Source organism: Capsella rubella, unplaced genomic scaffold, assembly GCF_000375325.1.
Source record: "Capsella rubella cultivar Monte Gargano unplaced genomic scaffold, Caprub1_0 scaffold_8, whole genome shotgun sequence".
In the NCBI taxonomy this organism is placed as follows: domain Eukaryota; kingdom Viridiplantae; phylum Streptophyta; class Magnoliopsida; order Brassicales; family Brassicaceae; genus Capsella; species Capsella rubella.
In genome coordinates, this window is record NW_006238916.1 from 9,741,468 (window position 1) to 9,769,321 (window position 27,854).

At 37.0% G+C, this 27,854-nt stretch overlaps 7 protein-coding genes across 15 annotated transcripts; 4 read left to right on the top strand and 3 right to left on the bottom strand.

Annotated features, from left to right (window-relative positions):
• The first annotated feature begins 760 nt into the window (after positions 1–760).
• On the top strand, positions 761–2,832 carry LOC17876192 (polyadenylate-binding protein 2). 2 transcript variants are annotated; one of them, XM_006280933.2, is made up of 7 exons: positions 761–890; positions 1,013–1,043; positions 1,232–1,287; positions 1,799–1,837; positions 1,975–2,171; positions 2,287–2,493; positions 2,594–2,832. In XM_006280933.2, exons 1-7 carry the CDS (start codon positions 798–800, stop codon positions 2,712–2,714), a joined length of 744 nt encoding a protein of 247 aa, XP_006280995.1. In that variant the 5' UTR covers positions 761–797; the 3' UTR covers positions 2,715–2,832. The 2 variants fall into 2 exon arrangements, with proteins under 2 accessions (XP_006280995.1, XP_023637035.1); XM_023781267.1 differs by having other exon boundaries at positions 1,799–1,828; positions 1,966–2,171.
• A 99-nt stretch (positions 2,833–2,931) lies between these two features.
• On the bottom strand, positions 2,932–4,154 carry LOC17874897 (transcription repressor OFP3). Its single transcript, XM_006281399.2, has one exon. It carries the CDS (start codon positions 4,081–4,083, stop codon positions 3,253–3,255), a length of 831 nt encoding a protein of 276 aa, XP_006281461.2. The 5' UTR covers positions 4,084–4,154; the 3' UTR covers positions 2,932–3,252.
• A 3,387-nt stretch (positions 4,155–7,541) lies between these two features.
• On the top strand, positions 7,542–10,563 carry LOC17877018 (GTPase Der). Of its 4 annotated transcripts, none has more exons than XM_023777795.1 (12): positions 7,542–7,644; positions 7,797–8,418; positions 8,517–8,632; positions 8,707–8,826; positions 8,907–8,994; positions 9,145–9,236; positions 9,314–9,418; positions 9,531–9,640; positions 9,721–9,808; positions 9,916–9,951; positions 10,055–10,184; positions 10,292–10,563. In XM_023777795.1, exons 2-11 carry the CDS (start codon positions 7,857–7,859, stop codon positions 10,136–10,138), a joined length of 1,401 nt encoding a protein of 466 aa, XP_023633563.1. In that variant the 5' UTR covers positions 7,542–7,644; positions 7,797–7,856; the 3' UTR covers positions 10,139–10,184; positions 10,292–10,563. The 4 variants fall into 4 exon arrangements, with proteins under 4 accessions (XP_023633563.1, XP_006280420.1, XP_023633564.1 ...); XM_006280358.2 differs by having other exon boundaries at positions 10,296–10,563; XM_023777796.1 differs by having other exon boundaries at positions 8,520–8,632; positions 10,296–10,563.
• A 174-nt stretch (positions 10,564–10,737) lies between these two features.
• Positions 10,738–11,384, top strand: LOC17874982. The gene is made up of 2 exons (XM_006282221.2): positions 10,738–11,034; positions 11,123–11,384. Exons 1-2 carry the CDS (start codon positions 10,879–10,881, stop codon positions 11,222–11,224), a joined length of 258 nt encoding a protein of 85 aa, XP_006282283.2. The 5' UTR covers positions 10,738–10,878; the 3' UTR covers positions 11,225–11,384.
• A 116-nt stretch (positions 11,385–11,500) lies between these two features.
• LOC17875003 (CBL-interacting serine/threonine-protein kinase 10) lies at positions 11,501–13,910 on the bottom strand. Its single transcript, XM_006279475.2, has 2 exons — positions 13,676–13,910; positions 11,501–13,281 (listed from the first exon to the last, which is right to left on the bottom strand). The coding sequence occupies exon 2, from the start codon at positions 13,043–13,045 to the stop codon at positions 11,627–11,629; it is 1,419 nt and encodes a 472-aa protein (XP_006279537.1). The 5' UTR covers positions 13,046–13,281; positions 13,676–13,910; the 3' UTR covers positions 11,501–11,626.
• Positions 13,911–14,246: 336 nt separating this feature from the next.
• LOC17875835 (peroxidase 67) lies at positions 14,247–16,128 on the bottom strand. The gene is made up of 3 exons (XM_006279593.2): positions 15,746–16,128; positions 15,451–15,642; positions 14,247–14,979 (listed from the first exon to the last, which is right to left on the bottom strand). The coding sequence occupies exons 1-3, from the start codon at positions 15,965–15,967 to the stop codon at positions 14,419–14,421; spliced, it is 975 nt and encodes a 324-aa protein (XP_006279655.2). The 5' UTR covers positions 15,968–16,128; the 3' UTR covers positions 14,247–14,418.
• Positions 16,129–18,760: 2,632 nt separating this feature from the next.
• Positions 18,761–27,417, top strand: LOC17874914 (SNF2 domain-containing protein CLASSY 1). 5 transcript variants are annotated; one of them, XM_023779756.1, is made up of 14 exons: positions 18,761–19,050; positions 19,174–19,281; positions 19,374–19,436; positions 19,528–19,616; positions 20,057–20,228; positions 20,311–21,082; positions 21,180–21,242; positions 21,326–21,386; positions 21,653–21,742; positions 22,930–23,023; positions 23,145–23,389; positions 23,611–25,029; positions 25,098–25,235; positions 25,319–27,417. In XM_023779756.1, the coding sequence occupies exons 10-14, from the start codon at positions 22,975–22,977 to the stop codon at positions 27,251–27,253; spliced, it is 3,786 nt and encodes a 1,261-aa protein (XP_023635524.1). In that variant the 5' UTR covers positions 18,761–19,050; positions 19,174–19,281; positions 19,374–19,436; positions 19,528–19,616; positions 20,057–20,228; positions 20,311–21,082; positions 21,180–21,242; positions 21,326–21,386; positions 21,653–21,742; positions 22,930–22,974; the 3' UTR covers positions 27,254–27,417. The 5 variants fall into 5 exon arrangements, with proteins under 5 accessions (XP_023635524.1, XP_023635525.1, XP_023635526.1 ...); XM_023779757.1 differs by lacking the exon at positions 21,326–21,386; XM_023779758.1 differs by lacking the exons at positions 19,528–19,616; positions 20,057–20,228; positions 20,311–21,082; positions 21,180–21,242.
• The last annotated feature ends 437 nt before the right edge of the window (positions 27,418–27,854 follow it).

The window sequence follows — 27,854 nt, forward strand, 5'->3', positions numbered from 1 at the left end:
TTGTGAATTTTAAACACGATGCGACGCACCACTTTACTCTACGTGTTATACTCATGGAGAATTTTTAAAATATGTTTTTTGCTTCAGTTAAGTCATATGCTTGTTCTAATGTTCTCTTTTCTTTTCTCTTTTCTGGACAAGGGACTACGGATGTTATCATGGACTTGTCCGGTTTGTTTATGTTCGTCCATTTACGTTCGTGTTCATTTATGTATGTTTAAGTTTGTAATATGTTTATGTCCGACCATTTAAAACATGCTGGACAATAATGTCTATGTACGTATGTTGATTTTTTAACAATCTTTGTGTATTTCGTATTTTAAATCTAGTAGGTAAATACCCACATTATGTTGCGGAAATAGTATTATATTTTTCTTAATTTATTTTAATATAAAAATTTAATGTTTTTATTTTTTATAAATAATTATGGATATGTTTTTAAGAGAATTACTAGGGATGGAAAACGCAAATCTTCAAATAAGAAAATGGAATTAGTCTAATTGATAATTTGTGTGCTAATAATGCCGATAGAAAAGAAGAAAACCAGCGTGTAATGTGTGAGCGTGTATGAACGGTCGATTTTTGCCCTTAAGACTGTATTAAACTGACGAAACATATCCAATAGAAGCCCAGACCCACAAAAGCAACATCTGTATTAATATCTTTAGAAAACATATCCAAACGAAGCCCAAACCCACACAAGCCCAGCTTAAAGATTATAAAAGCCAGCGATTTACAGAAAACCTGGCAGCCGCTTTTCTCTCGTTACGCCGTTAGGGTTTTGTTTGTCACCTCTAATGGAGAACGAAAGACAGAAAGAGAACGAGGTAATCTCTACTTCTCATCTCTCCATGAGCAAGCGGCTTAAGAAATGCTCTGCATCCACCGATGTAATAATTTTCTGCTCCTTATTGCCTCGTTCCTTACTCCAGTCTCTGACTAATTTTGTTCTGTAGTAAAGATTTTTTCTCATTTTAACCGGAGTTTAATCTTGTTTTTGAATTTTTTTTAGGTTAGGGATACAACGGAGCCTTCGCAGAATGGTAAGAAATTATATAATATTTTTTATTTTTTTTTATGCATGTGATTATTGAAGAAAACCGGAATTTTGAATTAGATATATGAGTTCTCTGTTTATGGCATGGGTCTAATTCTTATGTAGAAGAAACAGACATACAATAATTTATCTCTTTTATATTTGAATGAGAATTATAATGTTCTTTTTGTTCAGTTGCTGGGAAAGAGTTGAATGATGATTCAGAAGTAATACTGAAGAAGCAAAAAAAGGTAATGATCTGTGGAACCGAGAGAATTCACACCTTACTCGCTAGGATAATGAAATCCTGCTACTGAAAATCTCACTCTTGCTGCCTTTCTTCCGAAAGAATTTTTTGAAGCTACAGAAACATTTTTGCATACAAAAACGCATTTGCATGATAGTTTGTTGAAGGGGAACCTAGAAACTTTACACTTGGTATTTGTCATTTAATTGACCATCCATGCATGATTGATCTTTGTGTAGCTATATTTGCTTTTTTTATCCCCCGATCCTTTTACAAATTCCAAAAAGATCTCCTTAGTTGCTTTGTTTATGGAAATAAAAACCTTCTTCTTCTCTAAGCAGTCCAGTACTTTTAGAGCTCATCATGTTGTTTAGTCTGCTTTAACTTGACGTGCTTCTCTTTAAAATTAAGAAGAATTCCATCATCTTTAAACCTCACTGACTATACTTTTCACTTTGTGCTCAATAATTTTCATTCATTGACCTGATTGACGTTGAACCATATATTTTGTGCAGGAAAGTGGTCATGAAAATGAAAAAACTGCATTGAAAAAGGTACTTAAGCTACATCTTCATTACTTTTTTAATGAAAATGTTCTTTTACTATTAGTTTATTCAATAGAGCTTCTTTATTTTTGTCAACCTCCTATACTACTGATCAATTGACTCAAGGCATTATATTTTTGAAAAAGGTGGAAGAACATGATTGCATTTACGGCAATGAAGAAGAGGCTTTTGGAAACAATCAGCGTACCATATACGTTAAGGGATTAGATTGTTCCCTTTCTAGATATGATATCAAGAGCGCATTGGAAAAACACTTTGCTTCATGTGGTGACATCTCCAGGGTTTTTGTTCCGTTTGAGTGTCGAACCGGAGTACCTTTGGGGTTTGTGACTTCTTAATTAGTTCCTCCAATATATATTTTTATTTTCTTTGACAACTTAAAAGCTAAGTGCAAACGTACGTGTGAATATTATCTTGCTTTCTTCTTTGGTTTTCAGATGTGCTTTCATTAATCTGATGGACCCAAAGAAGGCGTTAGAACTAGATGGAAGTTACTTGGGACCTTCTAAGCTTGAGGTTGTGATTTCTGGCACCACACCTATAGGCTTTTATAACTTTAAAGGTTGCGGACGTTGTATACTTATTCTGAAGAGGCGCAACTTCCGCCGCTTTGTGGATGCTCGTGTTGGTCGTATAATACCCTGGTACAACATTAGTTAATTTGTTCTTGTTTTATTGAATCGAACGTTACTTGTTATTAATTTTGTTGTCATCTTTTTTGCTCTCTTTGATATTATATTTCAGGACACCCGAGTTAGCCCGTTGGATGAGTGAAGCAAAGAAAATGATCAAAGCAAAGAAAAAGATGGAAGCAAAGAAAAAGATGGAAGCAAACAAAAAGATTGAAGCGGAAAACAAGGGCTAATAAACAAAATTCTAGTTGCTGCTTCTTGTTTGTATGGTGTATCACGTGTGACTACTCTTGCTATTTTAGTTTCATAAATATTTATGCCTAAGTCAAATAAATTATTAAATTTTGGTTATGAAAACGAAAATCCAGCTGATCATCGTATGATTTTGCTCCTGCTCAAATCGACTTATTAGTGAGTTAGGTTTCAAATATGACATAATTATTGGCTAATTGGGCGGTTGGTTGGTTATGTAAAGGAGACTGGACCCAAGCATTGTTGAGATTCTCCACTGGTTTCATTTTTTTGTCAAGAATTTATTGAGCTTCATTTTCCCTCGAGCTCCCCCTTATGATAGTTATCAAATGGAAGCTGCTCTGCTCGATCCGTACGTCGTGATCTCAAAACAGAACATATTATATTCCTCCGTAACTATATAACCTTGTAATTTAATAGCAATATTTCCATCAAAATTATAAAAGAAATGGAAAAGATAGGAACATGCATTGGAAACCATATATGATACTCAGAGAGAGAGAGAGAGAGAGAGAGTCCTCAGGTGAGGAGAGTCAAATGAAACCATGTTTTCTCGAATGCTTTGATTATAACGTCATGATACTCATTCGAATTCAGTGAAAGATAACATGCGAGAAGATCTTCCAGGTCTCTCTCTTCCCTCATCTTGTTCTCCAATATCATCTCAACCATGGAGTCTCTGAAATCTTTCTCAGGATCTACGGAAGACACAACTATGGCGAAACTCTTGGCAATCCCCTTCTTCGGGGTCCTTGTCTTCTTTCTCACGATCTTGGGAGAATTGGCCCGAATTCGTATCCCTGCGTTCAGTTTCTTCTGTGGTTCCTTTACAGTCAAGTTTGCTGAGATTGAAGGATCTTCAGATACATCATCAAGCTTCCTCATAGAGTGGTCCTCGTCCTCGATGTCAATTGAATGCGGACGGTTAAAACCATAGTTTTGGTCAGACGGAGATGGTACACGATCTGAAGAGCTTCCAAATGCGGAATCAGAGATTGCATTCGCAGAGGATGATGATTTAGAACGATGATTTAGAGAGGAAGAGGTAGAGAGCTTGAGCCTTGGGGAAGGCTTGTAAACGGTTCTACGTTTGATTTTTCTCTTGAAAGAAGAAGATCTATTGGGAGGTGAGTTAGAAGCTTGAGAATGATGATGAGTAGTCAAAGAGAGGCGACGAAGAGGGTCACGGAGCTTTCTTGAGGAAGAAGCATCAGCCGAGGAGAGGTGTTTGGGAGAAGAAGGATGGTGTTTTCTCCTACTTCTTCTCATGTCTTTGAGCTTATAAAGCCATGAGTGGATGTCTGAAAATCTGAACTTGTGAGTCCCCATTTTCTGATTCATCTCTTTCATTATCTCTCAAATGAGTTTTTGAATTCTTTCACACACATGAAAACGCAAAGTAAAAGGGAAACTAATTAAAGGGGATAAAATGTAGAGTCATATTCTCTATTTGATTTTTTGTTCTTGTGCTTTTGTCTCTTTCAGAACAGATGTGAGAGGTTAATGGGGGAAAAGGTTTTAATTGATTTTGGCTCCTTGAAGCATTCAAAAGCAAAGAGTGGCTTCCATGTCACGACTAATTCCATAAACAACAAAATGGCAATCGTAAGCTGTCCGATCCCCCAAAACTCAAATCTCTCCTTTTTCACAATTAGAATCTCTATTTTAAATATTTATAAAAAAAAACAGGCAAATAGACATTTATAAGACTGTGGTCGGATCGGTTAACCATGGATCCCACATTTACGACGTGAACTCCACGCTATTTTTTCTAATGAGACTCTAAAAGTATATAGTTGACACTCTCCGGCGACATTGCACCAACTGATTTTTTTGCTGAAAAGGGATTTAAATCTCATTGACTTAATAAGTGTTTTTGAAATCTCTATACTTGTATTTTAGCAAAACATGTATAGAAAAATAGACAAAAGTCATGTTCATGTAAAACACTAGGTAGTAAAATTTGCCATTGGAAACTAAATATAATTCCAAACAATGTCATTACATTAACAGGCGGATATGAACCTTGAGACACTCGGGTCACGGCAATATATTATTATCAACATTCAAGTGAGATTGATCAGACTTGGACAGCAGTTACCGGCACTCGTTGTCGTACAAATGTGCGCTATAATTAGTTGTTGACAATTTTTGTACAGTTTGTTATGCTTTTTAATTAGTTGTTGACAATTTTTTTATTTTATTTTTGCCGATTATTGTTATTTCTGCAAAGATTTATTTGTCAACAACTAAAAATCATATAAAAAGGGAAAATATCGGATGCTAAGCAAATTGATATGTTATTTCAGAAGATTTACTATCTTTCAAAAATTAATATCTATCATGGTTATGATTTTTTGCATTTTTTTCTGCTGATGAAGATGAAAAAGAAGATCTGCAAAAGGACATGATTTTGCTAGTAATCAATTTGGGACTTTGACTTTGAGAAAGAAATATTATAGATTGATATGCAAAATTCTTTTAAAGAAGGGTGGGGAGATGATGATTTCATCAAGATGACTCATCATAATACCATGATTAAAAAAACTAATTGAATTCTCGATGCATATAATTTATGTAATTATTATTTTTAAAATTTGTAAACCATGTGAAATTTATGTTAGTTGGTAAAGTTGTATAGTTGATAATTCTCTATTTAATATATAATTGAATATATTTACGATTCATCAAAGACCAAAAAAGTAAGTTAATTATTTGTCAATAACTAATAACTCTCAACCAAAAATGAAATTCTAATATATTTTTTGTACAAAATTTGTTAATCAAGTTTGGGATTAAAGTATCTAGGTTTTAAGTCGTTTGATTCATAATTAACAAAAATAATATGATAAGGAGTAGAAAGGGAAAATAATATTTAAAATAATAAATTTTTTGACACATAATTGTTGAGTTGTATAGCCTTTTCCAAATGTATATATGAATATACAAATGGAAATTGGCAAACATATCATCCAAACTAAATGTATTTTTTTTATTCACTTTCACATGATATTAGACAAAAATAGATAATTTGTGCACAATTTCAAACACCACTTTTTTTATATATATAATAATTGACTACTAGACGTAAATAACCTAGAGCACATTAGAAAATCAAATCAGATTTTTTTATTCATTATGTCTAAATTGAAAATAAGAAAAGTATATATTTTATAATGTGATGTAATTTTACAATTGAAACATTAAGATCATTCATTGCATATAATTTTAAAATTAATTGAAACATTAAGATCATTATAAAATAAAATTTCAATTTGTAAAGAATTATGTTTGGCAAAAGTGCAACTTGAATTTGTATAAGTTAGTTAAAAAACAGACAAAGTGGAAGACACAAATCTTCAAATTTTCGAAATCGTAATAAAGTACCAAATAAGAATATTTCTTAGAGGATGTTAAGCGTACAATCTTACATAAATTAGTGAATTAATTTAAATCAAAATGTGGATAAATAACTAAGATACCTATCTTAAATAAGATACCAAATAAGGTATAAGATACGGCGACGTGGGGCTTTGTGAGTGGATGATGAAATAAATATAAAAAAAACAAACAATTTCTCTGTTTTTTTTTGTTTTTTTCTCTCTCTCTTTCTCTCTACCAAAGACGAAACCATAGTCTTCGGCGAAATCGGAGGTTTCTCCGATGTGTATCAACCTCCGGTCGTCGTTCCACCGTCAGGGCATCGTATCCACAGGCTCCGGCTGTACACGGCGTCTGCGGTCCACCAAATCGGCGAGGTTGGATTGTGAAACTGGGACAGAGAAATGGGTGGATGATCTCCAGCGGACGGTGAAGGATATAACGGATTCCGCCATGCCCTCTGCTCGTTTAGTGATATGACAGTAATAAAAACAAAGCGATTCTCGGTAGTAATTACTTCATTATCAAAGAACAGTCTCAAGATTTTCAGTTGTTATCAAGGATATAGTTAAGCTTATAGAGTTCTTGATAACCACATATGTAATGGACCAAGTATTGGATGCAAAAGAGCAGATAGAAGCAAGGGAGATGTAATGGGAAGTTGTGAGCAGTGACACATGCAAAGAAGGGTACTTGGAGAGAGCAGAGGAGAGATTGTTGGGGTGTATTGAGAAGAACCCATTTGTGGGAGAGCCACATGTGCTGCTAAGTCAAGTGTATTTGGGAAAGAAGAGATTCAAAGAAGCAGAGGGAGAGGCAGAGAAAGGGCTTCTTCTGCTGTTGCAATGGGAAGTCCTTGGGACAAGAAGATGTCATGGGAAGGGTTGATTGCTTGGATTAGAGTTCTTCTCATGTCATATAATGTTTTAAAATTTTATAAATTGTATGTCATATATGTTTTAAATTTTAATTTTTCAATAATTATTAACTTATCTAAAACTACAAATTTTAATTTCATTTTATTTTTAAATAATTTTTTTTCCTAAGAACCCCAAATTAAGAGTACCATTAAACACACCTCAAAACAAAAAACAAAAATACAATTCTTAACTCTTACTTTTTCAAAATTAATTATAAGATTAAAATTTAAGATTCCCCTGATAATGATGCTCTTAGAAAAGTTATTATATGTTTTAAATTTTCATAAATTTTTAATAATTATGAGATAATTATATATATCTAATATCTAAAGACTTATAATTTTTTTTTTTTAACACATCTAAAGACTTATAATTAACTTGATAATTTGTGCTATAATGTCGATTTAAAATTAAAAAAAAAGGTGAGGAAAGACAAACATACCCTCGTCTCAATCCACCCTAATTTTGATAGCCTCTCTCTTATCGTTGATGGATGTGAGCGTCTTGTGGGGGTTTAACACTGTTTTTTGCAAACTTCTAAACCCTGGTATTCATTTTTTTCAATTATCCAAGCTCTCTGTGATTGCGTTCTTAGCAAAAATCCGCAAAGGTTTCTCACCTTTTTTCCTTGTTTCTACGAAATTAATTATTGTCGGAATCGATGTTGTTATGTCGTGATGGTTCTGGGCTTATTCATTTCATTATTTGGTATTCCCTCTTGCTCACATGCTTACACTGACTAATAGCATCACGTGTGTTCAGGTGACTTAAGTTGGTAACTCTGCAGTTGTTGTTGTTAGGCTTCAGCACGATTATCTTAGAATGTCTTCAGATAATGCTTTAGCTCTGAAGCTCAAGAAAAGGCTGAAGCTTTCATCACTTAGCTCCAATTCTTCTAAAGGAAGGAGTAGATCAACTACTCAACGCAGTGGTGATGACACAAACTCTCGGAATACTAATAAGACTAGGGTGTCGTATTTAAAGAAGAAGAGGATCTACCCCAATAAGGCTGAGCATAACCATGTGAACGAAATCCCACGCACGATGTGGGCTGCCTCAAAGAGAAACCAACCGTCTACTTCTAGTTTTCAGACCTCTAATGATGCTGTAACAAGTGTGTTTAAAGCAAATTCACCTAGGGGAGATGATGCTACTCGAAAGAGCCACAGGAAGAGAGATGAATTGGGTAATAATGCAGATGTGAGACGAAGTAAAAGCCCGGATGTGCCTTCTTTTAAGGCTAAGAAACAAGCGCTTTCAGATAAGAGAGTCGAGGGAGATGGTTCAGATAGTCAGGAGGATAAACCAAGGAAGAGAAAGAGGATACGACTAGATCCCTATGATACCTCAAATAAAAGAATAGATGATGATGTCCTTCTTGATGGTTAGTTTTGTGTGCTTCTTTACTAGAAAAATAGTATGAAACTGTTACACCCGCTCATTGCTGCCTTTCTATCATGCTGTTTCTTTTCCTTTGTTCAGTAGACCATAGAGTAACAAACAAGAAGGACGCTATAAAAAGTGTCGAAATGTCGAAAAATGCTCAGTTTCGGGCAATTCAGCCTAGTCATTCGATCCTTTCATATGTGGAAGAAAATGTAATTTACACGACTATCTCTGTTGTGGTATACATATTTTCATTACCTGGCCGGTAACATTCATTTTACTGCAGCTGTTGGGGCGTAGGCGATTAATTGAGCTAAAGAGGGCCGGCTACAACACCGAGCTTCCTGCTCCATTAGATAATATTCCTCGGTCAACCAGCACAGAGAGAGAACGTATAGAAGAAAGTGTATGTTCTTATTACTACCTAAAGATAATAAGCCTTCCCTGCTAGACTTTTCAGCTAATGTTGCAATTGCCCGTTTGCAGGTATTTAGGAATAAATTGGAATTCTTTGCTGCTGCCAATGTTTCATCTTCATTTCCACCTCCTGATGTACCCGAGATTGCATTTGCAGGTACTGCGTTCAAATTGTTGTTCCCACCAGGATCATAGAAATATCAACAAGAAATCTCTTTTGCGTTTCAGAGTATGCATGTTAAACTACTTCAATAACACCGAACTTAAATTAAAAATTGGGAATATTTGGTGTCTCAACTCTGATCAGGAAGGTCGAATGTTGGCAAATCGTCTCTGCTAAATGCTCTTACCAGACAATGGGGTGTTGTAAGAACATCTGACAAACCAGGACTGACCCAGGTATTTCCCCTGTCTGAGAGTTGCCTGCTTGTATGGCTTACATTTTTATGTAATAACAAAGGAATTCTTAAGTGCAGACCATCAATTTCTTCAATCTTGGTCCGAAGGTTCGACTTGTTGATTTACCAGGCTATGGCTTTGCCTTTGCAAAAGATGAAGTTAAGGAAGCATGGGAAGATCTTGTGAGCATCTCCTTCTGGCTAGATAATTTAATATGTCTTTTTTGCTTTGCTCAATTTTGTGTACTACTAAACGTGTCAATGATCTCTATCTAATTGGTATTGACCAATGCAGGTAAAGGAATATGTTTCAACAAGAACTAGTCTTAAACGGGTGTGCCTTCTTGTTGACACCAAATGGGGTATGAAGCCAAGAGATCAGGAACTTATTAATCTGATGGAGAGGTAAAGTCATTGATGCTGCTCTTAATTTTTTGCATATGTCATGTAGTTAAATGTCCTTACAGCCGAAAACTGAACTGCAGATCGAATACAAAGTATCAGATAGTCTTAACCAAGACAGATGTGGTGTTTCCCATGGATGTGGCACGTCGGGCAATGCAAATCGAGGAGGTCTTAGTCATTATACTCGTGAATATAGTGAAGGCAATGAATAAATAAATAATCTGTTGGTCATGTTCGTACTAATATCAATTTTGATTTTCTTAAAAAAAATGCAGAAGTTGAAAGCAAACAGATCAATTGTTCAGCCTCTGGTATGTCTGGATATGGATTACCTAGTTTGTTGTTTATTCTCTCTAATGGTTGCAGAAAAGATGAGCCCTAAGAAGCAAATGGTTAACGTTTTGATTATTGCAGATGATGGTGAGCTCAAGGTCAGGAGCAGGCATAGGAAGTTTAAGAACTGCTCTTGCTAAAATTGCCAAGTTTGCAAAGTTCTAGCCATCTAGGCTCTCAAAACACGAAAACAATTCCCAAAGACAGTCAGGTTTGTCTCTTATACTTTAGTAATAAGTAATAATGATCTCAATCAATATCAAATTTGAAGAGAATGACTTGAGTTGTCGTTTTTTCTACTTTGGTTGTTTAACAAACACAGAGAATCATACGTTCGTATGACAAAAGAAGGGGTACATGGAGATATATGTGTTGTGGAAGGGAAGGGAGAAGTCATGTCAAAATGTTAAGATAAGGAAGAGATGGTGTGATGATGATGATCCGACTAAAGTTAGTGAAAACTGTCAACAATCACTTTTGATTCTTTTATTCTTTTTGTTTGTCAAAGCCATCGCTTGACAAATTAGGTTCATCCAAACCACTAACTTGTCATTTTGGTCAACAAAATAATTATTTTTTTTCTATCGGAATATAATAATGCTACAAAAGAAAGAAAAAAGAGAGTTAACTTCAATTATAAAAAATAGACAAATAAGGTTATTAGGTAAATGAAATTGAAAAATACGATATGACTTTAGGGAGTGGCCTACCTAATTTGACACTTCTTCAACTACACCCTTTGAATTTTTCTCGTCTTACCTTTTTTTTTTTTTAGTTATTTACCTTTGTGTGTTTTTTTTGTTTCCCTCCTCTCTTCTTCAACAACTCCTCTATCTCTCTCTCTCCTGATTTTTCCTTCTATCAAAACTGGAGAAAGCAAATCAAGAAAAGGGAAGAAGAAGCAGATGTGTCCATTAAGGCTTATCCTCATATTCCTTTCGGCGACTCTCGCTGGCTTCTTCGTCCTCAAGAAGCTCAACTCTACCTCCGACGATCCTCTCGACGATTCCTTCACCGACGAAGCTGAACCCGCCGACGACTCAGCCTCCGGATTCTCCAAGGTTTCTTCTTTTTCCTCCGATCTCCATTCAATGATTCTCTCTTCTCTAATTTGGGATTAATGGGGCTTTTCTGGTTTTATGGGCTCAGGTGGGAATGGCAATGAAGTCTGGATTTTGGACATGCGTTGACATGGCAAGTGGTCGCTATCTCTGGAACCATATCTGCTCCGATTCCAAACGCTCTTCTTGAGTTTTGTTACTCTCTCTCTCTCTCTCTCTTTCCTGTCTCTATTTTCTGTAACTGTGTAATTGCTGCAATGGACGGCCGCATACTGTCTCTGTACACTATATAATAGATCTTATCTTCACTACTAAATCTCTCAATAAAGTGGAAGTCTTATGTTTATGTTCTTGTTCGTCCTGTAATCACTGGAAGTCTTATATTTATGTTCTTGTTCGTCCTGTAATCAATCATGTAGAGAATGCAATTGAAGTCCTCACTTAACACACAACTTTGGCCATTGAGTGTCTGTAAACAACTTTATATTATGAAGGATTCCTTTTTTTCACAAACGAAAAATGTAAGAAAATCATATACGTTTAACATCAGTGTTAAGCAAAATTCAAAACTTGACAGAAACAAATTTTCAAACTACAATGCTTCTTCCTGTTGTTGCTGTTCTTGTTCTGTCTCTTGCTGTGAAGTAGGCTCATCTTTCTCGCCCTGCCAAACCCACACAATATCTGACAGAGCAGGTCTAAGATCCTCTGCCACTAATTTCTGATACTCCAGAGTATCCCCATTAGATTTCTTCACTTCCACTAGATGAAACGTTGGCGTTACTTGGAATATTTCTGCATCCATTGATAGAATTCCTTTTCTTCCCTCCTTTAAACGTTCCAGTTTGAACAAACCTGCTTCTCGCTTTCTTATGCTCAGTTTCAATCGTTGTGCTACCTCCTCTAGCTTAGATATAATCACTGAAGCAGGTTTCTGGGATGTGAATCTAGACTCTCGCTTGTTATACACATCTCCAAACAGTCCTGCCAGATCAAACCCAGCAGACAAGGCAATTATATCAAAAGCGTTCAAATTTGTAGGTTCGTCAGTATCGTTTTCCTCCGTCACTCTGTCTCCATTCTCACGTGGGCCTTCTCCGTTCTCACTTGGACCTGCTCCGTTCTCACTTGGACCTGCAACACCAGCTTCCACAGAATTCATCTCTTTAATTCGTTTCTCCATCTTTTTCTGTTTCATATGTAAACCTTTTCTGAACCAAGAACTCTCCCGGATTCTGGCGATGGTGATTCTAGTTTCAGGGTTAGGGTCTAGCATCTTACACAACAGCCTACGCACTTCTGGAGCAAACCAGCTTGGGGCCTTAAAATCTGCCTTTCCTATCTTCCTGTACATCTCCATCAAATTGGAGTCATGGAAAGGTAGATAGCCAGCCAACAGAACAAACAAAACCACCCCACAAGACCAAATATCTGCTTTTGTGCCATCATAGCCTTTTCGATTGATCACTTCAGGAGCAACATATGCAGGTGTACCACAAGTAGTGTGGAGGAGGCCATCTTGTCGCTTGCAGTCAGCAAGGGCACTTAACCCGAAATCAGATACCTTGAGATTCTCATTATCATCTAGCAATAGATTCTCTGGCTTAATGTCACGATGATACACCTCTCGGCTGTGGCAAAAATCAACTGCGTTGATAAGCTGGTAAAAGTACTTCCAAGCAACATCATCTCTCAATTTCCCTTTGGCAACCTTGTTGAAAAGCTCACCACCTTTACAATACTCCATCACAAAGTAGATCCTTGTTTTTGTTGCCATGACTTCATATAGCTCCACAACGTTAGGGTGTCTAGCAATCCTCATAACGGATATCTCTCGCTTGATCTGTTCGATAAGGCCAACTTTCATAACCTTTTCCTTGTCGATCATCTTGATAGCAACACTCTGGTTAGTAAGAATACTCCTTCCATAATACACCTTGGCAAAAGTACCTTGACCCAGTAACCTCCCAACATCATATTTATCGGTCAAAACACTTGGTTTATTTTCCATCTAATCTAGAGAAACTTAGCAGGCAGCAAAAAGAAAACACACACAATACTTGCTCCAGAGACAGCTCAGAGTTTGTGGTAGCTCATGAGTCATGAACTCATGAGCTCGTGCAAATAATGCCCTAATGATAGGAGGACATATATTCCAGTTTTTTCGGAGTTTCTAAGCAAGAGAGTTCCAAATGGATTGACAGAGCGGTATAAATAAACCTCTAAGAAACTTGGCAGAATCAGAGCCTGTGAAGTAAAAATAAACAAAATCAATGAGATCTCAGTTCTAACACAATCAGTGTAATAAGATACAAACTTTGCTCATAGAAATGGGAAAACCTGCTTTTCATTATATCGATCATATCGAAACGCAATTATATCTAAGAAGAAGGATAAGAGAATGTGATCACGACTCACGAGTCCAAAAAACAAACTCTCAAACTACTAATAATCCCTAAACCAGACCCGATCATTCCTTCCCTATTACAGCATTTTTCCTCCATATTATTAAGAACACAAAGGCCATAGATCGCTAATCAGAAAAGACCTAAAATTTAACATGTAATTGAAAATTCTTAAGGAGAAAACAATACGTAAGAATGCCCAAACACATATGATCAGGGGAAAAAAAAACAATCACCGGTGACGAAAGAGAGGATTCTGGAAACGAATCGGAGATCTCGATATCGAATACGCGCAGATCTCTCTCTATCCACCCCTAAGTCCCTCACCAACGAGCCCTTCTCTTCCTTATTTCTTTCTGTTTTTCTTCTTTCACCGAAAAAAATGGAGGACGAGGACGAGGAGAGGAAGAAGAAGAGATGAAAACGAAGTTAAACGTCATTGGCGGTCCACGGCCACGCACATAAAAAAAAAAAAAAAAAAAAAAAAATCTAATTCTTTTTAATTAGGCAGAGGAGAGCAGAGGAGCAGAGGCCACTTGTTCCTCTGTGTCCTTGTCCACCTTATGACTTTTTACGTCCTTTTACACTTGTCCTCTCATTCGCCGATTCACTTTTCATCCAACGGCTCTCCTTTTGCCACCATATTTTTAATCATATATATATCACTCATACGAATTCTTTTGCTGATTGGTTCAATCTAATTTATGGTAGCAAAAAGTTAGAACAAATCAGCTACACAGTTGAATTATAATAAATGTTTTTATTTCTTTAAATAGTATTATAGAGCCAAATGTATCGAAGAACGTATATGAAAACTGCATAGCCACAAACTTTTTTATTCTGCTAGCTCTATGTATTGCCTTAATATATGGTTTTATAATGTTGATGTATATTTAAACAGTTGACGAAGAAGATACACGTTATAAATAAAAATACTTGACGAAGAAGAGGTGATTATTGGGCTTCATATAGTAGGGATCTAATTGGGCCTACGACAGTTGTGGCGAATCTGACCATTGGATCCAGTGAGGGGGCTGATGTCACCCATTTTAACCATGGCCCTTGCGAAGTCGCGGTGGAAGGCTCTGAGACTGTGGCTGTATGCTACCACAAGCGAGTCGGTGGGACCATTGTTAAAGAGCACCTGGTCTGACGTAAGCAAACCCTTGTTGCCGAGAAGTTGCTTGTAGTAACTGTGGTCGAACATTTCGGGAGAGCGGACGTCAAGATTGGCTACCTTGTTGTCTCCGGAGCCATTGGCGGCCGGGCAGCTCTTCCTTCTTGACATGGCGAAAGACGGGTTGATGTTACTTTCGTTGTAGATACGGTTTCTGAATGTGACACACTTGGCTTTTCCAATCGTATGAGCACCAGAGAGGACGACCATGTCACGTGTGGACAAACCTTGGGCTCTAAAACGGTTTATGAGATTGTTGAGGGTACTGGCGGGAGAAGGGATGACACCAGAGTTAGCGGCCGCAAAGTTCGCCGTCGTAGAGTCTCTTCTCCCAAGTTTTACACTCCAGCCAGGGCCACCCAACTGCTTAATCATATTAATTAAGAAGTGTTAAAACTATCTTTGATCACATTTTCTAAACTCTCGTTCCCCTTTATATATGGAAATTTTAATTTACACTAGAGTCGGAAATAGAGTAGGATTATAGCAAAACTCATTAAAACTGATCTATAATATGTTTCGAAGAAAATAGAAAAATGAATTGGAAATGTTCTAAGACCATCATTATTGGGGGGATCTTAGCCTCTAAGATCCCCCCAATAATGATGCCCTAAGTACTGAGGTTAATGAGACAAAATTAAAGCACATTTGTATTTAAAAACGCTTTTGATATTCATTCTCACAAAAATGTCAAAATAATGTATATTTCTATGGTCAATGCAACTATATAATATATGAGAGAGAGAGAGAGAGAGAGAGAGAGAGAGAGAGAGAGAGAGAGAGAGAGAGAGAGAGAGAGAGAGAGAGAGAGAGGAAAAAGGTAGAGAGGCTAACGAGGAGAACAGAGTCACGAGCGGTGATGGCGAGAATGTCTGCGCATGAGACAATGCCAGGGCAAATTTTCTCAACCTTAAACTTGATTTTGTCGATTACTTCGTATCCCCTCACAGAGTTATTGCTAGGTCCTGCGGTTTTCTCTCCCAAAAAAGATGGTGTGTCGTCCAACAGTAAGGATCCGTCACAGCCCTGTCAAATCATTTTCTTAGCATTTTTACTTATTTGTAGGAGTAATTCATGGGAACACATACTAAGCATGGTCCCTTTTTTTCATTTGAAAAAAAAAACTTACATTGACAAAACAATCATGGAAGAACAAACGGAGGAGCGAAGCACCCATGCGTGGCTCTCTAGCCACTGCCCGGTGCACCACCCGTCTCACCACATGGAACAGTGAGGGACAGCTTTCCTTGTAAAAGTCACTGTTCAGCTGAGCCTCGGACTGAGACCCCAACATCATTATCATCATCAACAACACCACCTTTAACATATTTCTTTGATTATTGTACTCCATTCTCTCTTTCTTCTTTTTACTTGATATATCTACGAGTTGTGTGAATCGATGACGCACGCTCTCAAGAGACCTGATGAGGGCTTTATAGAGGGTACGAAACTTACTTGCACGTAGGTATAGTTTTCGTTCGTTCGCGAATAAAAGTTTATTTTCGAATATCCACTACCAATGAGAGTCATGATCCTTACGCCACCTTTACCAAATTCATGTTTACATTCCCCTATTTTCAGCTCATTTTTTTTTTCTTTTTTGATGTTTACCAATCATATATATATTATTATATAATTACAACTCTACTAGCTGATATGTGCATTATTCATAGGTAAAAGCTAGGTATATCATTATATCGTCATTAGCGAAGAATTGCGATACATTATATAAATACATGCACATAGTAATATGTACGTTATTATATATTTTAATATTTGTTATGAACTACAGTAATATCCCTAGATATATAGACACTAATCATAATCAAAAGTTGAAACAAAACTTCTCGATTTTAGGCAGAAGTAGGTGACCTTCCATGCATGCATCCACGACATTCTCAACCCTTCAGTGCCCTTTTATTTTTATCATATAAATTGTCAGTCATATAAGTCTTAGGATTAGTTTGTACAAAATAAAAATCTTTGTTCACAGCTATTTTACTCCACAAAAGACATTGTTTTAGTATCTACTTACCAACCTTCGAAAACAAAAAGATGTCTAACACCGGCCGCCTTAAAATTAACCGTTAGAACGGGACAGTAATATATATATATATATATATATATATATATATATATATATATATATCTATATATAACCTAACGAATGTTTGGCTCTGACTTTGATTAATCTCATTTTATAAGGTTTTAATGTCGTTTGCGGTTGTCACACCCACCAAAACGGAGAAAGATATACTGATCAGGATTATGGTTCAACTCTATGATCTATATATGACATGTTACGTTGTTTGAAAAGATGATGTGTTAAGAAACTAGAACGCTAATTAAGAACGAATAAGGTTATATTCGTTGTTTGATATTTACCGTGAGCAAAAATTAAACCAATGAACAACTTAACTACAAACTCAAATCCAAGATAAACACTTCAATCACAAGAAAAAATGGGGTGTTTTTTGGATCGCGCGCAGAAAATCAAAGTAAGAAGTTGAATTTTCAAAGGCTGTTGTAGATTTTGAAGAATATAAAATAAAAAAAAAGTGAAAGACAAAAAGGTGATAGTGAGAGGTTAACAAACAAACTACATATTATTAGGTGGAGTTGTCTATCACTTACAGTGTCCCCAATTCTCTACAATTATCTAAATTAAGAACAAACAAACAAACAAAGGAATGAAATCACTTCGCGTGGAATCTTGAAAAGTTAAATCACACACATTATATATATATACTGTATTTTGCGTGTAGGGTATTTAATTTTGTTTGAGATTAAGCGAAGTTTGCTTTTTCGGATTAACAACTTTTTGTTGATCACGAATGTGTGTGTTTTATTCTGTACTGGTAGATCGATCAAATCGAGTTTGTATGTTTTTGTTAGTATATTTTCTAAGCTGGCAGAAGAAGGTCCAACGATATCATATCGGTAAAGAAGTAAGTAATTAAGTAGCTAGAAAAGAGAAGGTAAGGACATGTGGGTCTGATTAAAAACCCGACAAGTTATCAAATCACAACTCATCAATACAAAATCTAGCTATTAGCCGATCGGCCTCTCTAGTCTCTTCAGTCATTTTATAGTCATGCATAACAAATATATATAATTCCCATCATATAGTAATATCACAGATTATTCATTATTCATTATTTAAACAGTTTTGTTTTCTTTTAAACGTCCTTATATGTATATCTGTAAAAGGTGTTAATATATACCACCAAGATAACAATCATTTTAGGCCACTTATTATGACATAACTTTGCGTATGCATGTCAATATATAGAAGACGGTGTTAATTTGTGACGCAAGGGAAAGGGAATAACAAAGGGTACCAATAATCCAAGAAGAACCAAACAAAGAGTAACTGGCTCCAACTTGTCAAACAAAGCAAACAATCTTGCATTCGCCATCTTTATATTTAACGTCAAATTAAGAATATAAATTAAAGTATTACGAATCAAGATTCATGTATATTCGAACTATGTATCTATCTAGTAATCTCACTATTCTTTTACCCACGCCCTTTATATAAATATATAGATAGACCGATGATGATGTGTTAATGCATCCAGATTCATATTATCCCCACCAACCGTAAACGTATATAGTGAGTGATTAAATTATGTGCAGTACAACACACAGTACATGCAACGACGGAACAACAGTCACAAAAAATCATGTTTGTTTTATCAATTTGTGTGGGAGATATCTATTAATTGGCCAACAAATTCGAAGCTCGTACGTACATCCAAACATTACAATAAAGTATTTTTGATTGTGAATGTATTAATTACTTGTTCTAAACTAGGTGTTTCATTCGTGAAGCATGTATTTAATAGTCCTCGGTCAATAATATTTTTATCATTTACAGCCCAGTATATTCAGTTTACATGGTAGAATATATATATCAGACTAGATTCAAAACACAATTATACTTATATTGTGACATGATTTTTTAATTTGAACAATAGACAGAAAAATGTGACTATGGATGAATATTTTTAAAATCGGGGTCTGATAACAAAGAAACTAAAATGTAGGGAAATTTTTATGAATCTTTTCTTAAGTTTTAAATAAAATTAACAATATTAGTTGGGCCGTCTATAATTGGGCCTAGTTCAATGAACCCAATACAAATGGCCGCATCCTCGAAGCCCCGACAAACTATCTTTGCCTCCTCTCCTCCTACGACGGCGATGGCCGTAACGCCACCGCCTTCCCCTCCGACCCATGACTTCCTCCTGTTACCTCCTTTGCTAGACCGATCAGACCCGTCTCTCTCTCTCTCTCTCTCTCTCTCTCTCTCTCTCTCTCTCTCTCTCTCTCTCATAATCTCTCCGAAGCTTTTCCGTGTAGAGTAGAAGGATATCGGTAAACCCAAAGGAGATGCTGCAAGGAGCAAAGCTCGTGTCCATCCAGCAGCAGGTGATACTTTGTTCCTTCATCCTCTCCTTCTCCTTTAATTTCTTCGAATTTTATCCTTTACTACTGCGTCTAGTCTCTGCTTCATTTGTTGGTTCGGTACTGAATTGAGCTTTTTCTGAACAGCTTGGCAACTTCTCTGTTGCCGTCTGGCTCTGCAGCTTTGCAGCCGTAGGTTTTGGTGGCTCTAGATTCGAAACTTTTATATCAAACGAATGTTTTGTACCCTTGTTGGTATGTTTGTTGTTTTGATTCTACCTGTCCCTTCTTCGTTTGTTTCTGCCTACTTGTTTGCCAGTTTCTCATATTTTTAAATGGGATTGTAGGATTTGGATAGTGAGGTTGCCCAACACTTGCAAGAGTTTTCAAGGAAAGACCCTACAACAAAGGTAACTAACGGCTCTCCTGGTCGGTTATTCAATCGACGACGAGACCTAATTTTTCTGAGTTTTCTTGAGTGTGATTTGTTTGTTTCAACAGATTAAAGCTCTTGCTTCCCTGTTCAGAACTGATTAAGCAAAAGAAAGGGAAGGAAATTTTTTTGCCAGTAATCCCACAATGGGTAATGGGTATGTTTCTTTTCTTAATTTACAAACTAGGGATGAACCTTTAGATAAATATTTTCTTTAACAAGGAAGAAATCCTTATCTTCAGAGTTGAATTCAGTTTGATGTTATAGATATGCTAATAGTATCAGGATTGGGTATATCACTTACGCTGATGGATCTGGCTCAAATTGATCTCTACCTTGGAGCACTCTGTTTCTCACGTTGCTGTTGCTGTGCATTTTAGTTGTTCATTTTCCACATTTGATTCTCTATTTTTTCTTTTGGTCTAATTTTCCAGACATTTGAGTACAAGAAGTTGATACTGGATTACAATAGAGATGTTCCGGGGGGGGGGGGGGGGGGGGGGGGGGGGGGCCCCAAACACGTCATGACTAATGTTGTCACTGGTGAAGCAATGTCTAGCTGATCATTGTGTTTTTTTCTTTTCTTGTCTTTATTAGATATGCAGGATTGGTTTCAGTTTCTTATCTATTGTCATCCCGTAAGCAAAAAGGGTGAAGAAGCAAAGGAACTACAGAGGCATGTGAGCAATGAAGAGAGAACACTCCTGCCTGACTTCTTCCGCAAGATCCTGCTGCATCAAGTGTAGTTACCCAACTAATTGTTATTGCGGTTAGTTACTTAGTTACTGCGGAAACGATTTTAACGAGGATGATTGGGATTTTATCTTTTCTAATTGAAGCGTCTGATTCAGTCTGCTGTAGTTGTGATGGGGGAAACTTCTGAGAACGTCAATGACTTCATTAGTGGCGTTTCTTCCGTGGAGAAGGAGAATGAAGCTCTTGAGGGACTTGGGCATATTGTGTTTATTACTGATCCTTCTGTAAACAATGCTCAGAATGCTCTCTCAGCATTTTCGTTGTTTAATGCTTTAGTATGGCATAAATCGATTGAAGGTGAAGACAATCTGAAATCCTTGGCAGATGAAACGTGGGATCCGGTTAAAGATCGGATACTTGAAGGTGTTTTGCGTCTTTTCTTCTGCACCGGTCTTGCTGCGGCTATTGCTTCTTCATATTTCCCGGAGGCAGCATCTATTGTTGGTTCATTTCGAGTTGATCATTTGCAGTTCTGGGAGTTTGTGGCTCAACTTTTGGTAGACTCTTCTCCAAGTGCCAGAGATAGAGCTGTCAGAGCAATGGAATTTTTGGGTCTAAGCAAGGGAGCCATAATGCAATAATGTACTCTTCCAATCCAATCCCGTCATTGCAACTTGCTGCATACATTTTTTGTCTACCGAGCCGATTTCCAGGCTGGCTGTAGTTGTTGATGGGAATGCACCACTGAATGATGAGTCTCTCATTGATCAGGACTCGAGCAATACTGGTTTGACATCTGAATGGAAGCTATGGCTAAGAGATTAAGTATCTTGTATGGTTGAGATACTTTGCTAGACCGATCAGACCCCAGCTCTCTTTGCTAGATTCAAAACTTCTCTAGCAAACGGAGATTCTGCTCCCTTCTTGGTATGTTTGTTGTTTTGATTTCTGCCTGTCACTCTATGTTTGTTTCTATCTACTTCTTTGCCAGTTTCTCATTTTTTGGAAGGGATTGTATTTGTAGGATTTCGATAGTGAGGTTGCCCAACACTTGCAACAGCTTTCAAGGAAAGACCCTACAACAAAGGTAACAGCTTTCCTGGTTATTCAATCGATTACAAAACCTGCTCTTTCTGAGTTTTATTGAGTGCAATTTGTTTGTTTCAACAGATTAAAAGCTCTTGCTTCCCTGTCAGAACTGATAGAAATTTTGCCAGTAATCCCACAATGGGTATGTTTCTTTTCTTTGTTTACATGCTAGGGATGAACCTTTAGATAAATATTTTCTTTAACGAGGAAGAAATCCTTATCTTCAGAAGTTATTTTAAGTTTGATGTTATAGATATGCTAATAGTATCAGGATTGGGGATATCACATTCGCTGATGGATCTGGCTCAAATTAATCTTTACCTTGGAGCACTCTGATTCTCACGTTGCAGTGCATTTAGTTGTTCATTTTCCACAATTGATTGTCTATTTTTTTTTCTACTTTTCCAGACATTTGAGTACAAGAAGTTGATATTGGACTACAGTAGAGATGTTCGGTGGGCTACGCATGACGTGATGACTAATATTGTCACTTGCCAGGTTTGACTCTCAAATTTCTAATGCATATTCTTTTTCTATGCAGTATTTCATTTATTTCCTTCTTAGTATCATACACTTGGATATCAGGTAGTCTTTTTGTGCCATGAGTCATATGATTTAGCTTTGAGGTTCTCCTAAGATCGAAAAAAATATATAAATCTTCAAGTTCGTCAAACTCTGTTAGGAAAAGTGGCCACTCATCTAGTCTTTAACACCAAAAACTCATGTCTATACTACTATTAAACAAAACCGAGTCTATATAGAAACTATTTTTTTTTTTTTTGGGGGTACTAATATAGAAATGAATGCTAAGTTCATGAATTTATGTGGAATTGTTTCTCTAAAAATCAACTGTGAGGACCCAACAAGGCCACCATGCACACAACTTAGCTTTTACTCTCTGTGTCAGTTTGTTAAAAAAAAACTAAAGATAGTAAAGAAGACAGACCAAATCGCAGCCGTGTATTTCCCATATAAAGAAGTAGGTAGCTGAAATGACAATACTACCCTCCATCCTTAAACCCTACTCTCCTCACTTTTTATGGATTCTGCGCAAATTCATGCAAAAAGGAGAAAAAGTTACACAGTGCCCAAGATTCTGTGTGAGTGTGTGTGTGGTTGTGGTATTGAATTCTTCGCTCCGTCCTTTTCTATTTATCATATTTTGTTCCTTCTCTTTAATTTCCCCTTCCGTTCACATACCAATCTTATCACCCTATTGTATGGAATCAACTCACTGAGGTGATTAGTTTTCTGCCTAGCATATCATGAAATTTGGTGTATTCAATCTGGGTTTTGTTTGTTGTTGATAATGATCGTGTTTTGTTTTCCAAAAGCCAAGTCAAAAGCTCGATCATGTTTTGTTTTTCCTTTCCTTTTTGTTGTTGTTGACCATACTACACGAATCTTTTTCTCTGCTTTTCACCTTTTTAGTAGTGATTTTAGTTTAAAATCTGCAATGATTTCTGCTTCTGCGCATAATATTATGATCAAGTTATAAAGTTCATATGTTCTGGTTTGGTTTACCCCAAAGAATTTTTTTTTGCTTTGCAATAAACACATGATGGTTTTGTCTGTACTTGAGATAAAGTTTGAATACATGTGTATCTCTTGCCTGATCCTGAAGAATTTATATATACGTCTAGTGTAGATGAATACTAATGAAGCAATATATGTATTGGTTGCAGGAGATCGTATGTGGCTCAATAACTGATCTTTAAAGGGGAAATAAGATGAAGAGAAAGCATTACTTTGACTTCAACCATCCATTTAATCCATGTCGTAAGTGTTTTGGAAAGATTTATGATTCCTGTTTTACCTTAAATGTTACTGCATTGAGGCACAACCTTTATAGTTCCTGTTTTTATTTATTTTATCTGCTCTATCTTGTCTGTTGTGGCAGCTTTCGAGGTGTTCTGCTCGGGGACATGGAAGGCGGTGGAGTACTTAAGGATTGAAAATGGAACGATGACGATGCGTCTCTTGGAGAACGGACAAGTGTTGGATGATATAAGACCATTTCAGAGGCTTCGTCTTAGATCAAGAAAGGCCACTTTGGTAGACTGTACATCTTTTCTAAGACATGGTCTGGATGTTTGCGTTCTCTATCAGAAAGATGTCACTTTGGATGAAGAAACTACAGAGCCGGTACATTCACTTCCTTCAATATTATTTACATTTTCAAGTAACATATCTGCCTCGTTTAAAGTTAAGAAGCTGATCTAGTAAATGTGTAGAACTTTTAAACTGTTCCGTCAGTTTCCAAGCTCATCCTTAGTTATAGAAAATGTATATAACAGACATGACAATATTCAAATATTTACGCATTTTGGTTGTTGTTTTGAGACATTTTTGTGTGTGTGGTGTAGGTTTGGGTGGATGCAAGGATATTATCTATAGAGAGGAAGCCTCATGAATCTGAATGCTTGTGTATATTCCATGTTAGTGTGTATATAGACCAAGGCTGCATCGGTTCGGAGAAACATAGAATGAATAGAGCTTCGGTACCAATGGGGCTCAACCAAATCTCTATACTCCAGAAGTTTTGCAAGGAACAAAACTTAGATCGCTACTACAGATGGAGAAACTCTGAGGACTGTACTTCGCTGGTGAAAACAAGACTAAATCTGGGAAAGTTCTTGCCTGATCTTACTTGGTTGCTTGTTACATCAGTTTTGAAAAACATTGTGTTTCAGATCAGAACCTTTCACGAGAAGATGGTTTATCAGATTGTGGCGGATGAAGATTGTGAATGCTCTAGTAGCTCTCTGAGTGCAATGAACATCACGGTGGAAGACGGTGTTTTCATGTCAAAAATTGTTTTGTTCAATCCAGCTGAGGATACTCATCAAGATACTGATGTAAAGCAGGAGATCGAAGAGGAGGTAATGGAGCTGCGTCGATCCAAGAGAAGAAGTGGGCGGCCTGATAGATTCGCTGATTCTGAGAGTCAACCAGATTCAAAGGATGGATGGGTAAGGATGATGCCATATAGGTACAGCTCATGGACTGTTTTAAGTGATGATGATGAAGATAATGCTGAAGAAGATTGTGATGATGATAGAGATACGGATGATGATTTATACTTACCGTTATCAAAATTATTTAGAAAAAAGGATAGCACAAAGGGATGTAGTAAGGATAAGCAAAGCCAAATTGTTTTGGTAGACAAAACAGAGATGAAGAAGAGGAAAAAAACAGAGGGAATTGGTAGAAATCGCGAGCTTTCGGTTATTCCCTTCACTCCCGTCTTTGAACCTATACCGTTGGAACAGTTTGGTCTCAATGCTAATAGTTTGTGTGGTGGTCTCTCTGGAAGTCATTTGATGGATGAGATAGATAAGTATCGTAGTAAAGCAGCAAAATATGGGAAAAAGAAGAAGTTGGAAATGGACGAGATGGAATCTGATCTATGTTGGAATGGACCCCTCAGGAATGTGATTCAAAAAATAAATGGACCGCATTCCCGAATACGGTCAGTTTCTGGGAACACCAGAGTTTCTGAGGAACCGCAGATTTATAAGAAGAGAACATTGAGCGCAGGTGCGTATAACAAGCTGATAGACTCGTACATGAGTAGAATTGATTCTACAATTGCAGCCAAGAACGAAGCGACCAATGTTGTTGAGCAGTGGGTGGGGTTAAAGAATGCTGCAAGCTCTTCCATGGAAGCCGGAAAAAGGTTGAGTGAGAATGATGATGATGATGAGGAGACGTCAGAAAACGAAATGCTGTGGAGGGAAATGGAACTATGCTTGGCTTCTTCTTACATTCTTGATGACAATGAGGTACATTCTCTTTGGAAATCTTTTGATATTTTCCGAAATTTGTGTCTTATAGTTGATTCAAATTTCAGGTGAGAGTGGATAACGAGGCCTTCCATAAAGCAATCAGTGATTGTGAACATGATTATGAATTGAATGAAGAAATCGGAATGTGTTGCAGATTGTGTGGTCATGTAGGAACTGAGATGAAACATGTTTCTGCACCTTTTGTAAGTGGAAACTTTGGAAAGACATCATCATGTTAACTATTTTTGATGAATTTGTAATTTTTTGGTGGTTTGATTTTAAATAGGCACATCACAAGAAATGGACCACAGAGACTAAGCAAATCAACGAAGATGACATAAATACTACTAAAGTGAACCAAGATGGAGCTGAGAGTCATAATTACACTATACCAGTTGCTTCCTCAGATATGCCCTCCGCTGAAGAAAGTGACAATGTCTGGTCTCTAATACCTCAGCTTAAGAGAAAACTGCATTTGCACCAGAAAAAAGCTTTTGAGTTTCTCTGGAGGAACCTAGCCGGGTCAGTGGTTCCCGCGATGATGGATCCGAGTTCAGAGAAAATAGGTGGATGCGTGATTTCGCATACTCCTGGAGCAGGCAAAACATTTCTGATCATAGCTTTTCTTGCAAGCTACTTGAAGATATTTCCGGGTAAAAGGCCATTGGTTCTTGCTCCTAAAACAACCTTGTACACATGGTACAAGGAGTTCATCAAATGGGAGATTCCGGTACCTGTTCACTTGCTCCATGGTCGTAGAACCTACTGTGTGGCCAAAGAGAACACCATTCAGTTCAAGGGAATTCCAAAACCGAGCCAAGATGTTATGCATGTTCTTGACTGTTTAGACAAAATCCAGAAATGGCATGCACAGCCAAGTGTTCTTGTTATGGGTTACACATCGTTTCTAACATTGATGAGGGAAGATTCAAAGTTTGCTCATAGAAAATACATGGCTAAAGTACTGAGAGAGTCTCCTGGATTACTGGTTCTAGATGAGGGACATAACCCGAGGAGTACCAAATCGAGATTACGAAAGGCCTTGATGAAAGTTGATACTGATTTGAGGATTCTGCTTTCTGGTACATTGTTTCAGAACAACTTCTGTGAGTACTTCAACACTTTGTGCTTAGCTAGACCCAAGTTTGTTCATGAGGTTCTAATTGAGTTGGATAAGAAGTTCCAGACAAACCAAACTGTGCAAAAGGCGCCTCACTTGCTTGAAAATAGAGCTCGGAAATTCTTCCTCGACATTATAGCCAAGAAGATTGACACAAAAGTGGGCGATGAGCGCTTGCAAGGTCTCAACATGTTGAGGAATATAACCAGTGGTTTCATCGATAACTATGAAGGGAGCGGAAGTGGAAGTGGTGATGTTCTCCCAGGTTTGCAGATTTACACATTGTTGATGAATTCCACAGATATACAGCACAAAACTCTTACCAAACTTCAGAACATAATGTCGACTTACCATGGATATCCACTTGAGCTCGAGTTACTCATAACGTTAGCAGCTATCCACCCTTGGTTGGTCAAAACCACTACCTGTTGCACAAAATTCTTCAATCCCCAGGAGCTTTCCGAGATTGAGAAGCTCAAGCACGATGCAAAGAAAGGATCAAAAGTCATGTTCGTGCTTAACCTCGTGTTCCGGGTGGTCAAGAGGGAGAAAATCCTCATATTTTGCCACAACATTGCACCGATTCGCCTATTTCTTGAGCTGTTTGAGAACGTTTTCAGGTGGCAGAGAGGCCGGGAGCTCCTGACCTTGACAGGGGATCTTGAGCTGTTTGAGAGAGGCAGAGTGATAGACAAATTTGAAGAACCAGGAGGCCCGTCCCGTGTTCTGCTGGCTTCGATCACGGCCTGTGCAGAAGGCATCAGTCTAACTGCTGCATCACGGGTGATCATGCTTGATTCAGAGTGGAATCCTTCTAAGACAAAGCAAGCAATCGCACGTGCATTCAGACCGGGACAGCAGAAAGTGGTGTACGTTTACCAGCTCTTGTCCAGAGGAACACTTGAGGAAGACAAATACAGGAGGACAACCTGGAAAGAGTGGGTCTCAAGTATGATTTTCAGCGAAGAATTTGTGGAGGACCCATCTCAGTGGCAAGCTGAGAAGATTGAGGACGATGTTCTTAGAGAAATCGTGGAGGAAGACAAAGTCAAATCATTCCATATGATCATGAAGAATGAAAAAGCTTCAACAGGTGGCTGATTACGTAACTTTTACGGTTCAAGTTTCTTTTTCACCATGCATCTAATGGTTCTTTAACAGCTTGTTGTATTGTAATAAACTAATCTTGTATCACAAGTTTGTGTAACCATTCAGCTGTAGAGGATCATAATATGAAATAAAGGGAACTAGATGTATTCATCATACTTTGTTTAATAAAGCAACCTCCAAATAAGACATTTCTTTAAACAGTTGATTGTGAATTTATTGACTTCGTCATTGTATATTACTTGTTCTAAACTAAAATTAGGTGATTCATTCGTGTACTATCTTATTATATAAACCTTGGTTTTCAAAGTCAGCCATTCACAAGATCGTGACACGTGTCAATTATAAATTATAAGATATTGACACGTGTCGTAACTAATTTTGTTAATATTTGGATAAAATAGAAATATTATTAACCCTATCGAAAACAAAATATATAAAATAAATATTATAAAGAAATATATATTAAAAATTATTAATAAATTAAACAAATAGCCTAATTTCAGTTATGTCAATTTGGTTTATTAATAAGATAGGGATTTAAAATTTATAATTAACAAGAATATATGGCGGTTTTTGTTTACCTAAGAGGATT

Bases quoted from the DNA above. Each gene is read 5' to 3' on its own strand.
- LOC17876192 (XM_006280933.2), top strand. From the start codon at position 798: ATGGAGAACGAAAGACAGAAAGAGAACGAGGTAATCTCTACTTCTCAT. The intron at 1,838-1,974 runs GTACTTAAGCTA...TTTTTGAAAAAG, and splicing joins AAAAAACTGCATTGAAAAAG to GTGGAAGAACATGATTGCAT. The intron at 2,172-2,286 runs GTTTGTGACTTC...TTTGGTTTTCAG, and splicing joins CGAACCGGAGTACCTTTGGG to ATGTGCTTTCATTAATCTGA.
- LOC17874897 (XM_006281399.2), bottom strand. From the start codon at position 4,083: ATGAAAGAGATGAATCAGAAAATGGGGACTCACAAGTTCAGATTTTCA.
- LOC17877018 (XM_023777794.1), top strand. From the start codon at position 7,857: ATGTCTTCAGATAATGCTTTAGCTCTGAAGCTCAAGAAAAGGCTGAAG. The intron at 9,419-9,530 runs GTGAGCATCTCC...TGACCAATGCAG, and splicing joins AGGAAGCATGGGAAGATCTT to GTAAAGGAATATGTTTCAAC. The intron at 9,641-9,720 runs GTAAAGTCATTG...ACTGAACTGCAG, and splicing joins CTTATTAATCTGATGGAGAG to ATCGAATACAAAGTATCAGA.
- LOC17874982 (XM_006282221.2), top strand. From the start codon at position 10,879: ATGTGTCCATTAAGGCTTATCCTCATATTCCTTTCGGCGACTCTCGCT. The intron at 11,035-11,122 runs GTTTCTTCTTTT...TTATGGGCTCAG, and splicing joins CAGCCTCCGGATTCTCCAAG to GTGGGAATGGCAATGAAGTC.
- LOC17875003 (XM_006279475.2), bottom strand. From the start codon at position 13,045: ATGGAAAATAAACCAAGTGTTTTGACCGATAAATATGATGTTGGGAGG.
- LOC17875835 (XM_006279593.2), bottom strand. From the start codon at position 15,967: ATGGAGTACAATAATCAAAGAAATATGTTAAAGGTGGTGTTGTTGATG. The intron at 15,643-15,745 runs GTAAGTTTTTTT...ATGATTTGACAG, and splicing joins TCCATGATTGTTTTGTCAAT to GGCTGTGACGGATCCTTACT. The intron at 14,980-15,450 runs GTTAGCCTCTCT...ATGATTAAGCAG, and splicing joins CTCGTGACTCTGTTCTCCTC to TTGGGTGGCCCTGGCTGGAG.
- LOC17874914 (XM_023779756.1), top strand. From the start codon at position 22,975: ATGAAGAGAAAGCATTACTTTGACTTCAACCATCCATTTAATCCATGT. The intron at 23,024-23,144 runs GTAAGTGTTTTG...CTGTTGTGGCAG, and splicing joins CCATCCATTTAATCCATGTC to CTTTCGAGGTGTTCTGCTCG. The intron at 25,236-25,318 runs GTAAGTGGAAAC...GATTTTAAATAG, and splicing joins AACATGTTTCTGCACCTTTT to GCACATCACAAGAAATGGAC.